This window comes from Hermetia illucens, chromosome 3 (assembly GCF_905115235.1).
Source record: "Hermetia illucens chromosome 3, iHerIll2.2.curated.20191125, whole genome shotgun sequence".
In the NCBI taxonomy this organism is placed as follows: Eukaryota; Metazoa; Arthropoda; class Insecta; order Diptera; family Stratiomyidae; genus Hermetia; species Hermetia illucens.
In genome coordinates, this window is record NC_051851.1 from 87,799,839 (window position 1) to 87,811,732 (window position 11,894).

Sequence of the window (11,894 nt, forward strand, 5' to 3'; positions counted from 1 at the left end):
GTGGCTTGGAGGGTAGTATGCGTCTTAGGGAGGTTGCAGACTCGGCGCTGCAGTTCTCAACAAATACCTGGGTAATGCAAGCTGACTTAACACTTACAGCTTTACTATCAAATTCTACTTTCGTCTCCATGTGGGTAACAAACACCCTACAGACGCTGAACCGACACCAGGATGTCGATGGCATTGATGAGAGAAGGAGCCGGCTGAAACACATATCCAGAACTGCTGCAGAGGAAACCATCGGGCACAAACCGGTGCGCAACAGAATGGTTTGACGAAGAGTGTTAGCAGGCAATCGATGAGGAGAACGCTGCATATAACCGATATCCGCAGCCACCCAGGAGAGCCAAAGGAGACAAGTACGAAAAATTAGGACATACCTTTACCAGCGCATAATTTAATATCCGCTTGAAATGGACAACAAGAAAGGCGACTGGATTCCATATTTCCATATTTTACTGTAGTTGAGAATCTTGTCGTGGTTAAAGGATTAGGATGGGAAGTTAACCTTTCTTATACTTGGTCACCTGAAATGAGTTCTCCTCGTTTACGGTCACTATTTAAAGGTCTTGATTTTTCCACATACAAAGGTGCACCGGCGATCATACGTAGTACTCTGGACTGTCCTCAAAGGCCGTCAGCGTCCCCGAGGTACCTGAGTAAGTAATTCTGACTCCCTAGCTGGCAGTATACCTCCTCTAGTTAGTAGCCATGAGAAAGCCTCTTGCTGAAGAGCGAACCGCGAATGACCGTTGCACGTCCCCGAAGCCGTCGACAACTCTCTTTCGACGTCAATGTGGTGATGTGAGCCTAGCTCTGCCAAGGTGGTAGTTGTGGCGTCTATCAGGAGCTAGCCCTTTCGGAGCCCTGGTCGGGTAGTGTGTATTGAACCGGTGTTAGTAGACCGCGTTGCCTCGAGCGAGTGCTGATTAGTCCGTGAATTCCGGAATCAACTAAGCGTAGGTTAGGCCTCAGGGAACTGGGAAAGAGGCTGTGTCTCCGGGGGTGCACCCATTCCTGACTATTGCGGCCAGCTCCCTTGCACACGATGCGCTGGTGAATTTTTCAAGAAAAATACACATAAACCAAAAAAAAATCGACGCAATAACAGGGAAGGAGGAAGAGCTGAGTGTGTTTATGCGCAGCACAAAATTGTGTCGTTCGCTGCAGCGATCAGAGAAAGAGGCAGCGAGGGCTGACATACCCGATGTGACACCGTTACGCCTAAACAAAGAGGAAGCCTTGCCAAGTGGCGCGACTACTGGTGCGTGGACGGCAACTTTAATATGCTGTAGTGTCCCTGTTTCGCACACAAACCGAGTGCAAGTGCAGTCGACCATCCTAGCTAAAGCCGAAGAGGAAAGGCTCACCAGGAAATGCGCCGCAGTGGTGAAGCGTATGCGGTCGGCATCGGAGGAACTATTGGATCGAATCTCCTTCTATAGGCGTACGTAGAGCGCAGTGGAAGACGATTGTAGAGCAGAAACAGCCGTACTCCCCGCTGAGAACGTTGCTTGCGACAAACGGACCGCAGATAGCAAAGCGAACTGGGGAAAAGGCAGAAAGAGGACAACGTGAAGGAGATTTTATTTGTTGTCGTTGCAGCTGACGTCCTAAATTTTTGATGAACCTGATAACGACGGCGTGCGAGGTTTTCATGCTCCGGAGGGTCCCAGCCGCGACAAAACCTTGTTAACGAGGTGAATGAAGGCCCGTGGGGGTTTGGCTATAAACTTGTCACTCGGAAAATCGGGTCTCTGCGAAAACTCTGCATTGTGTGGGCATTATTCTCCAGACAACCTGTACGGGTCAATGTCAATAATGCGGAAAGCGTCAAGGATTGTCCCCTTTTCACAATAGAGGAGAAAGAGGGAGAGCTCAAAGAAGCGGTTCTCACTATGAAAAACAAGAAGGCGTCAGGTCCTGATGATATCCCGGCGGGAGTTAAACATGGCCACCTTTGCTGCCTGAAGGAGGGCATTGTTTCTTGTCGCTGGAAAATGGCCAGGTTCGTGCTGATCAGCAAGGGTAAAGGAGACCCGGAGCTCCAATCTGCATACCGACCGCTATATATGCTTGACACGGCCGGGAAAGTGCTCGAGAAGCTCATCAGGAGTAGACTCGCTGAAGCGATGCGCGCTCCTGGGGACTTATCTCCAGAACAAAGAGGTCCACAGTGGATGCTATTATGGTGGTTGTAGGTACGGTTCATCGAGCCGAGGCACACAGTCGCCGATCTCGACGCATAGTGCTCATGTCAGAAATGCCTTCAATTCCGTACGATGGACAGATATGCTAGGCACATTAGAGAACTCATTTCACGTGCCAAGCTATCTCTGGCGGATATTGCGGGATTGTCTGAAAGACCGCTCCCTGATCTATGAGACGCTAGAAGGCCAGAGAAGGATGGAAATCACGTCAGATCTAGCACAGGAATTCATCCTAGGGCCTTCTGGAACGCTTCCTACGATAGTCTGCCGAAACTCGATATACCCGAAGAATCGTGCCTGGTCGGTTATGCAGACAACGTTGCGGCACTTGTTGCCGGACGCACTGCTGATCAGGCGCAAAACAGACTTGGAATATTAATGCGATGGCTAAGCGGGTGCTCATGGTTTCAGCCTTCCGCTGGAAAAAACCGATGTAGTGATCTTGACCAGAAAGAGAATCCCAGCATTGCATCCCATATCGATCTAAAAGGTGACTATAGAGTCAAAACCAGCGGTTAAATACTTTGGATTAATGCTCGACTCGAAGATAAGAGTAAATCAAAGCTGCAGCGGACAGGACTGCACCTGGAGTCTCGCCTTGAATCGGGTAATGCGAATGTTGGGGACCCTATATTTACTAGGAGACGTTTTCTTATGGGAGCGACGCAGTCGGTTCTACTCTAAGGAGGTATGGGCTCATGTCCTTGACAAGGAGGTGCATGGTAAGTGCCTTGCTCAAGTGCAGAGATGGTGAGCTTTGCGAGTGACGTTTGCTTATCACACTGTCTCCGAACGGGCCGTGAAGGTGATAGTGGAAGTCATCCACGTTGCCCTCCTTGCCAAGGAGCGTAGAGCTATCTACCGTTATTGCTCGTGATGAACGTCAACGCACCCTTACCGAGTGGTAGCTCTGTTGGCAAAATGAGCCAATGGACAGATGGATTGCGCGGCTCATTGACAATTTAGACCCGTGGCTGAACCGAACGCACGGTGAGATTGGTTAAATTGGTTGCTTCAGTCTTACCTGCACAGGAATGGGTAGGCGCGATCTCCTGATTGTGTGTTTTACAATGGAGTGGCGGACGATTCCGAATACATCTTTTTCTCTTGTGAGAGGTGGGACGGCTTTGGTCAGTAGCTTTATGCAGGCACAGGGAGTTCACTCTAGAGAACATTGTTAGAGAGATGCTGAAGAGCGCTGGCAGCTGGAGTCGTGTTGTGTATTAGGGACCGGATGGCAAGGGGTTCCCTGAACTAACAACTCCCTTCCTCCCTCCCCTCCCGTTGGTGAAAGAGATTCCCTGACTTGAAGGCAAACGACATTACCCTATGTTATTTATCGCTAAAGTAATATACACTTTCCACTGCTTTGCTCTGCATTGTGCAGATAGAACGGCAATTAATTATGAATAACGTAAACGTGAGGCTTTGGTTGATGGGAAGTAAAGGATAAGCAGTTACTTGTTGCCGTTGGTTATTACCGTTTAATCAAGCATATGCTTATCTTATATATAAGAACCGTAAATAAATGCACATTCACATCTACGTTTTATGTGCAATATGCAATAAGAATATTTAATGTTTTAGAGCACCCCCTATGGGAAAGTAATTAGTTTTTCGTTTTTCGAATTTAATTTACTGTTAACTGCCTATGTAAAACTGATCAGTTGATTTCTTAACTTAAATTAAGGACTGTCAATCTAATATGTTAATATTGTATATCGTTAAGAGTGGCTTATTTAAAAATTAAATGAGTATTTAAAGTGTATAAGATAAAATCACATTTCCACCTTAGATAAAAGTGCAATAGATAAGGCCCTGACAACTTTTGAGCAGTACATGTCATAAAAGACTGATACCGCATTGATCTCGGCTGCCTTATTTAAGCCTACATTTGATCTAACACCAGCAGCATACATATATCAATCAGAAGCCGAAGGAATCTGCATTCACATTTTCATTTGCATCCAAAATAATTTTTTAAGCCCAAAACCAGCCCCAGTGCAAAGCTAGCGCGAAGTCAACCCAAAACAGCCAACAGAACAAGCAACCATAACAAAAGCAGATTTACAAGCGCTGCTCGGCGTGGGCATTAGCTTGGCATTCGACAACTGCTGCGAGGAACGGTGATGTTTTGTAATTTGACATAACATTAAAAACCTTACTTTCCAGAGAAGTAATATCATCATCACTTCTGTAATGCGATGATGTTATGTGTTGCGATAATGGTAGGTAATGCGCTGATGCTGGATGATGCGGTCATGCTAGGTAATTCGATGATGTTAGGTAATGCGACGATTTTAGGTGATGCGGTAAAGCGCGATGTGATGTGATGATTTTAGGTGATATTGTAGTGTTTGGTGACTTTTGATCACACTCGGTGGTGGTAATATGATATTACACTTTAAGGTGATAACACTGTTGTAATATTACGTACATTACACCTACCCATCTATAATTGATTGAGACATTAGCGCAATTTCGTCGGTTCAGAGTTAAAGTGACGTGGTAGCAATTGGTTTCACTCACGCAAATTCTTCACTTTGAAGGCCACTTTTCAATTCGTAGAAGGTGGATGTGATCGGTAGGGATACTTAAAATGGCAGTATCATCTGTAAACGTTGAGATTATCACATCATCTTTTGGATCTGTAAGATCTGGGTCTGATTATGCACCATAGCTGCTTCTTGTTTTGCATCGCGACTCTAAACTGGTTTTTGTTTAGGCCTGGAGATCTACGAGTCTGCCCTTGTTTTCTTAACTTCACCTTGGTTTTCAATGGAATGTTGATTTGCATATGAACGACTTACAGAAATTCAACCAGTTTGTTGATGTGGCAGTCAAGTTCCTACTTTTATTGCTTGTCATAGGTATGGTCCCTAGTGTCATAATGACGGGCTAGTGATCAGAAAATAACTAGCACGGGTCGCTCGTTATCAGCTCCCGCCTCGCGTTTTTAGTAACATCAAACTCAATGAAGTCTGGGATATTTCGTCTACTGGACAATAAGTTAGCTGTTAAGAGGAAATTATGTTAAGTGCCTTGGACTATCAAGTGTTCCCTTTGGAAGTGACCAGTCTGAATCCGCAATGAGTGTGCTTAGCATTAAAGTTTTTAGCGGCAGGAAATCTGTTACGCACAGTATTAACAAATTCTTCGAACGTTTGGGAAGTTAGTTTAAACTTTGAAGGACAGTACATCGCCATGATGGTTATTTCGCTGGACCACTCCAGTAATCGGATTGAAGTTGTTTGGAGGCACTCTTTGGCTACTCCTTCTAGAAGACAATGAGGGTTCTGATAAGTATTCCCACCATGGACTTCCTCTTCCGGAAGCTTAGTGTCGTAGAAACAATAGCTATCAATTTGAATTGTTTTTTTGAGTGCGATGAGTTTCGGATATAAGTATTATGTTGATTTTTTGTCAAACAAGACATGTTTTATTTGCTTGCTGACGCCGTTTTGTATTCCAGTGACCTATTTTGAGCTGGTTCAAAAGCAAATCTTCTGAAAAGGATCCGTAAAATCTGAGTCTGATTCGGCATCATTTCTGCGGCATGTTTTGCGTCGCAACCATAAACTGGTTTTGCGTTTGAGTCAGTGTAAGAAGAAGCCTCTAAATTTCTCGTTGGGCAGCCTATACTTTCCTGGTGTTGAGGTGCGGATTTCAAAACGTCAGCATAGTTTACGCCTTACCGAGGTATGCCTTCGGAACCTTCAATCGTAGATGTGCTCTTGGAAGGGGTATTTGCTCGTCGCGTTGAACTCGTTGTTTTAGTTGTGATTTTTGCTGAATTTCCACATAGACTAGAAAACCTCTTTAGTTAACCACGAGTGGTCCACCATAATTGCTGCAGTTTATAGCATTAATATCCTTCTTATTTTTCTTGCAATTAATTGTGCAGGTCTCTACACATATAACACATTCACTTGATAGATTGCAGTATGTTTTTGTGGGAGTAAATTTTTAGTAATCGTGGCACTGCACACTCCTTCTACCACAATCCTTCTTTGAAACAGAGAGCGTAGGTTATATATATGAGTCTTTCGCATTTTTTATATTGTATTCCATCAGGTTCGAGTTCCACTCTATGGAGCGGCTGGAGAATTCTATTGCGGTTAATAATATTGCCATGTTTGGCTAACTCCGGTGCATTTTTCCCACAGGATGACTGACTTCTCTTACGTTTCGAAAGTAGAATGTACTTGTTCCGACCAGAATATGACGTTGATATCCACCGAACTTTCCATCACCCCAAACGGTCATACAGGAGTACAGTACAAAGTATTGCCTGAACTTAAAGTTCCAGTTAAACTGATTAGACTCATCAGAATAACAATGCAAAAACAAAGCGCTCAAATACATGAAGATATGAAACCAACTAGAAGGATATTTGACATTTCTTTGGAGTACATAATCTGAAAGATACCAGCGAATCTAGGTATACTACTGAAAAAAACATCCCAGATAGTATCCTATAGAGAAGATATAAATATCTTGACACTATTGAAAAAGAATGCAAAGGAGGGCTTGATAAAGCTCGACGATGTAGTAAAGGAAGTTGTTCTAAAAATAAATAAAGAGAAGATCGAAATCATGAAAAGAAAAACAGAAGAAAGACGGAAACCAGACAAATGATTACAACTTCGGACAAGTCAATAGTTTTGTGTACCTACGCACAACCCTCACAGAAAAAAATAGCTTAAGCCGTGTTGACATTTAATGTGTTTTTGAAATGCATTATGGTATGATGTTCCTTGTTGCATTCCAGACATTGCTCTTTATTGTTATACTTCCTCATATCGCTATACGATAGGCAATTTCGGCATACTGTTTCGTGATTTTGTGCCTCCCCTGGATCGAAAGTTTTCCGAAACCTCCACAAGCAAACATCCCATGTTTCCTTTTGCAATATGCGCGCACAACTATTTTTGGCTCTGTTTCTTCGGGGCTAAATTTGCCCCGGTTGAGGTTACATAGATTGAAGGAGTTTATATATTCTATTGTGTGTTGTACATGACCATTGTGTAGCTAGTGGATTTATAACCTAGTTTTTATATATCAAGAACTCCCTCCATGCATTCACAGGCGACTATCAAAATATCTAATATCAGCAGTGCAGATTTGTAGTTTCGCTTTACCTGTCAGATATTCCAGTAGGTACTGAAAGTCATGTTTACCTACCGTGTGGGCGATCCTTTTCGAACACGGTTTGATTTGGACCCCATAATTAGGGCCTCACCGTCACTGGCAGTGTGGTACTAGCTTATACTGAGTCCAGGTTCAGTATTCAGACCAGTGGATTCGAGGCCTGTCTAAAATCTCTGCTGCAATTAAAGGGTATGGACCCGACCCTCCACGTTTGACTTCCAAAGGAGCTCTAACTGCGATATGGGCCCAATTACACCCAACATGAAACTTCCACAAGGACGCCAATTGCACATAACAGGGCCAGACCCCATCCTTCAGGAATTTTCCAGGATCAAACGTTCTCAGAGTGCCATCCCGGTTCCCATGGTATCAAATAACCTCCGGGGAGGCTTCGTGTCAGGAGTCACTTCAAATGATTTTTTTGCAGACTCGAGTCTGATCGCTCTCCTTGAGTTCGTGGGGACCGCACATCCAACGGCTTGACTATCACAGTAAGTATTGCAATTTCTGAAGGCTGTCAATCGACAAATTGTTGCCAATCACCACTTTAAATATTCCTGAATAAATAGAAAGTCGTAGGTGAAATTCCCGATGGAAAGGTGGCTGAGCAAAAACTTCATATCGAAGCTCGGAAAGTTTTCGAACAGTTCGTTGTGCCCGTTTTTTACGTGGGTCAGTCTCTAGATCTCGTTGAAAGGTTTTGATATTCGTTCTGTCCCGATACAGTAGGCTTACACAGCAATGATTATAATGAAAGTAAAGTAGTTTAGGTCGCCGATTCTGCGGCTATATGCTGCCTAAGTTGCGTCGAGTAAAGAAAACCTTTTACCTGACTGGAAGGTGAAGCTATATGCATACTGCACACATCTGCATCTGACTCAGTGCCAATGGTGAGAGATATCCTTAATTCGGAAAATTGACGTTAAATTAAGGGCATTTTGATTAAATTGATTATTTCTGGCCATAACCCGGCTCAACGAAGTTTTTTCACGACTTCTCTGATACGTAACCGCTAGATCGAAAGAATGCATCATGCCAGCCGTTGTTCTACAAGACTGCACTGTGGAGTATTATGCATCAGAAGTATTTTTCGTGTGCGAGAGAAGCCAACGTTAATAGATTTTGCAGACGATCTGGCAGGGAGTTCTAATTGGAAAATACCCGGAAGACGTGGAACTGAATGAAACCATTCGTGTCATAAAATCTTTGTTCCAAATGATCAAGTTGAACTTGGTGGACAAAAAAACTTCTTTATTCTCAATAACAGGAAATATTACTATCAATATTTGAGTTTGCGATCACAGAGTCGTTTAATTTGATCATTAGATACCGGGGAGTGTTGCTTATGTCAGGCTAAACTCCAAGGGATACATGGATTATGCTTGAAAGAAGCCTGGCATTGACTGCAGGGAGGTGACTGGGAGGTGAAATCCACCTTGCTATATGAGGCTTCTGTCTGGGCGAGAGCACCAATTAACTCGTTGAATCGGAGAAAGCTGGGTTTGGGATTCTAATCAGTTGCGCTGAGAGTCTATAGACAGTCACGGGAATGACAATTATACACGTAAAGCCATTTGTGATTGTAGCATACTGTTTTCGACGAATCTACCCAAAGTGACTGGGAATTTTCGAAAAACTATTATTATATCATATTATGACTATTCCAAGGTGCTGTTACAACCGAGGAACTGAGCCACATTAAGTTCTATTGTCCGAGATTAATTGAGGAAGAGCGACACTTTTAATGGAGATATTGGAAGGAGATGTTGTGCCCAGAGATGTGGAAAAAAGGCAACCATAATCGGCTTACAAAAGAAGTTTCAGGACTGCAATGAAAGACGGACGCTTGATTTGAATGTGCAGGTGTAGATCAGAACCTTCCTCACGAAGTAGTATCTAATAGATATCTATATAGATATGTGCAGGGGAGTGCCAGGTTGATTTCGTGCGTGCTCATTGATACCACACATTGCTGGAATTTGCCACAGCAACGTTTTCCAAGATTTCCACCTGCATCTATAGCAAAGTAGAGCAATGTCTCGCTTGGGGAATTGCTAACTTTAGGAACCATTCTTGATGCTGTCCTTTTCCTAATCCCTCTGACAGGTTTTTTTCCGGATCTTCAGATGTCCCGGTCCAGAGCTTTTTCGCTTGCTATTCTCCTGTAAACTTCCAGTAGGTAGTCTTTGGTTACTGCCCGTTTTGCGATCGCCCAAGACCACGTGACCTGTGGAGATGGATTACCTGTCATTTCATTGCAGTTCTGCGACGTCGGTTATACTCTCAGCCGCTGCATATATATACATATTTCAAACTTCTAGGAATATTTGGGTCTGGTTCATTTCTCTATCAGTCATTATTCTCACAAATATCTGATGCCAGACCGATGGCGCATTCGTTGTCAATAGATACTTCCCCAAGGTTGAGGTTGACATCGGACAAGAGTTCCTTAAATTATTTCCTCTTGCTCTAATAGACGAGGTTCCTACGGGCTTCTTTGCGGGGCTGCAACTTTTCGATCCAGAAATTGGATCCTACCGCTCGGCTGCAAGCCGATTGAAGATAATTACTATGTCAGTAGTCGGAGTCTCTGTTCAAGTCTTTCCCGATTTCTCCTTCCTCCTCCCTAGTTCGAAGAAAATTGCCTGGTAGTCCCTGTGACCCACGGTAATCTGCCAAGAAATGTTATGCGATAATGAAGAGCTGATAAGCAGAGTTCTTGCTTGCAAAATCGGTCGGTAAGGAGGTGAAAAAATGTTCAGATTATCCCATAATATATTCGCCAATTTGACAAACTGCATTGTGAATAGAAAACTCCTCAAAGAAGAGAGTTAAGAGGATTCATGATATAACATCTTTCTCAAGTTGCCCTTGCCATATTCTCCCTGCAACCGCATCAGCGCCTCAGAAAAAGTACATTCCAGGTATGCAAGATTATTTCGCAGTTATTTGCATGAACTTGTAATCTGGTGCTTCTACTATCGTATCGAATTACTTCTACTTTCGTCATAACTTTAGATAACCTTACAGAACGTAGGAGATATTCGAAAAGTTAAAATTGATCGCCACACTCGAACCTATCAATATCGATCCACCATCAACTGCCTTTACCACTAGCCTTAACCGGAATTCGCGGCAAGATCCAGTTACGAATTTAAAACGAGAATATATGAATATATCTAGACGCCTATCTGCAATTATTATTATATCTGCACGCGTATAGTACCCGCTAGGTAATGAACATGAATTGCTCTTAAAAAATTATTTTTGTAATATCTGGGCGGCATCTTGTGCTCTTCTTTTTTACCTTGTACTGAGATTGTAACAAACAATCCATTTTATACCGGTTATTGTTGCTATTGAACGGGGATCATATGAGGGAAGCATATCTGATTGGATTGCTATAAAAAAGCTGCGGTAAATTCTGTTAAAATATTCCAAGTTTTGTCTCCATCAAGGAAGCACCTCGTCGTTGATTTGCTCTACAAAGAACCATATTTCAAGGTTTGCGGAAGTTGCAGTTTTCAGTTCGAACGCCTACAGGATATTTGGATTATTCAAATTTGGATTTTTTATTGTTATAGATGAAATTCGCTGTTGTAGTACTTTGTGTCGCTGTTGCTGTCGCCCAAGCGGCTTTGACCCCCATCCTCCCAGCTGCCACTTTAGTCCGTACACCACAATTGGATTCAGCTATTATCAGCTCAGACCGGGTTGGCGCCAATTTTGCCTACAGCACCGTTGAAGGACATGCCTACCAAGCTGTTGCCCCATTCTTCAGAGCTGTAAGAGTTTTTGGATATATTTTGAACTAAGCACATTCGAATGGTGAATCTAAATATTATTTTGTGTGACAGGCTTATCCAGTCGCCTTGAATTACGACATCAATGGCATTCCATTGGCTCTCCCAGCTGTTCAACAATATATTGCTGCTGCTGCCCCATTGCCACTCCTTTCGCCATTGGCACCACTTCCAGCCCTTCAAGTCGCTGGAATTGAAGCAGGAAAAACTGAGAAGCCAGAAGGAGAAGGCGCTGCTGCTGCCGCTGCTGAAAGCAAACCAGATCAACCAGAAGGTGCTAAGGCTGAGGGCGATAGTGTGACAGTCGAAACTGCTTAAGTTGATGGGTAGGATGTTGTCAAATAAAAAATGGTAAATCATCTTCATGTGTTTTCTTGGAATTTAAAAAAATGAGGATAAGGAAATAAAAGTTTATGATTTAAAACTGTATTAAATGGAGCTAAATATCGGATATATACGGAATTTCTGATAAGAATAGGTATACGAAATGTGGGAAGACGTCTTAATTCTGATAGGTTCTCCTTTGAGTTGGACAAAAGCTTAGCATTTCGGATGGCAGATCAAAGTCGTGGAGTGGGAAGGCGGGTATGGGTAATAAGGAGGGATGATATGGTGGAAACAGTGAATAGTCTTGGAAACCTCCTCGTAAAAAATTAAATGAAAGGGTTGGGTCGCCATTAAATGGGCGTTTGCTTTTGGCGCGAATCAAGATGATATACTGTACCGTTAA

General features: G+C 43.2%; 1 protein-coding gene across 1 annotated transcript; it reads left to right on the forward strand.

Annotated features, from left to right (window-relative positions):
- The first annotated feature begins 10,706 nt into the window (after positions 1-10,706).
- Positions 10,707-11,525, forward strand: LOC119651572. Its single transcript, XM_038055207.1, has 3 exons — positions 10,707-10,865; positions 10,946-11,146; positions 11,219-11,525. The coding sequence occupies exons 2-3, from the start codon at positions 10,946-10,948 to the stop codon at positions 11,480-11,482; spliced, it is 465 nt and encodes a 154-aa protein (XP_037911135.1). The 5' UTR covers positions 10,707-10,865; the 3' UTR covers positions 11,483-11,525.
- Positions 11,526-11,894: the final 369 nt, after the last annotated feature.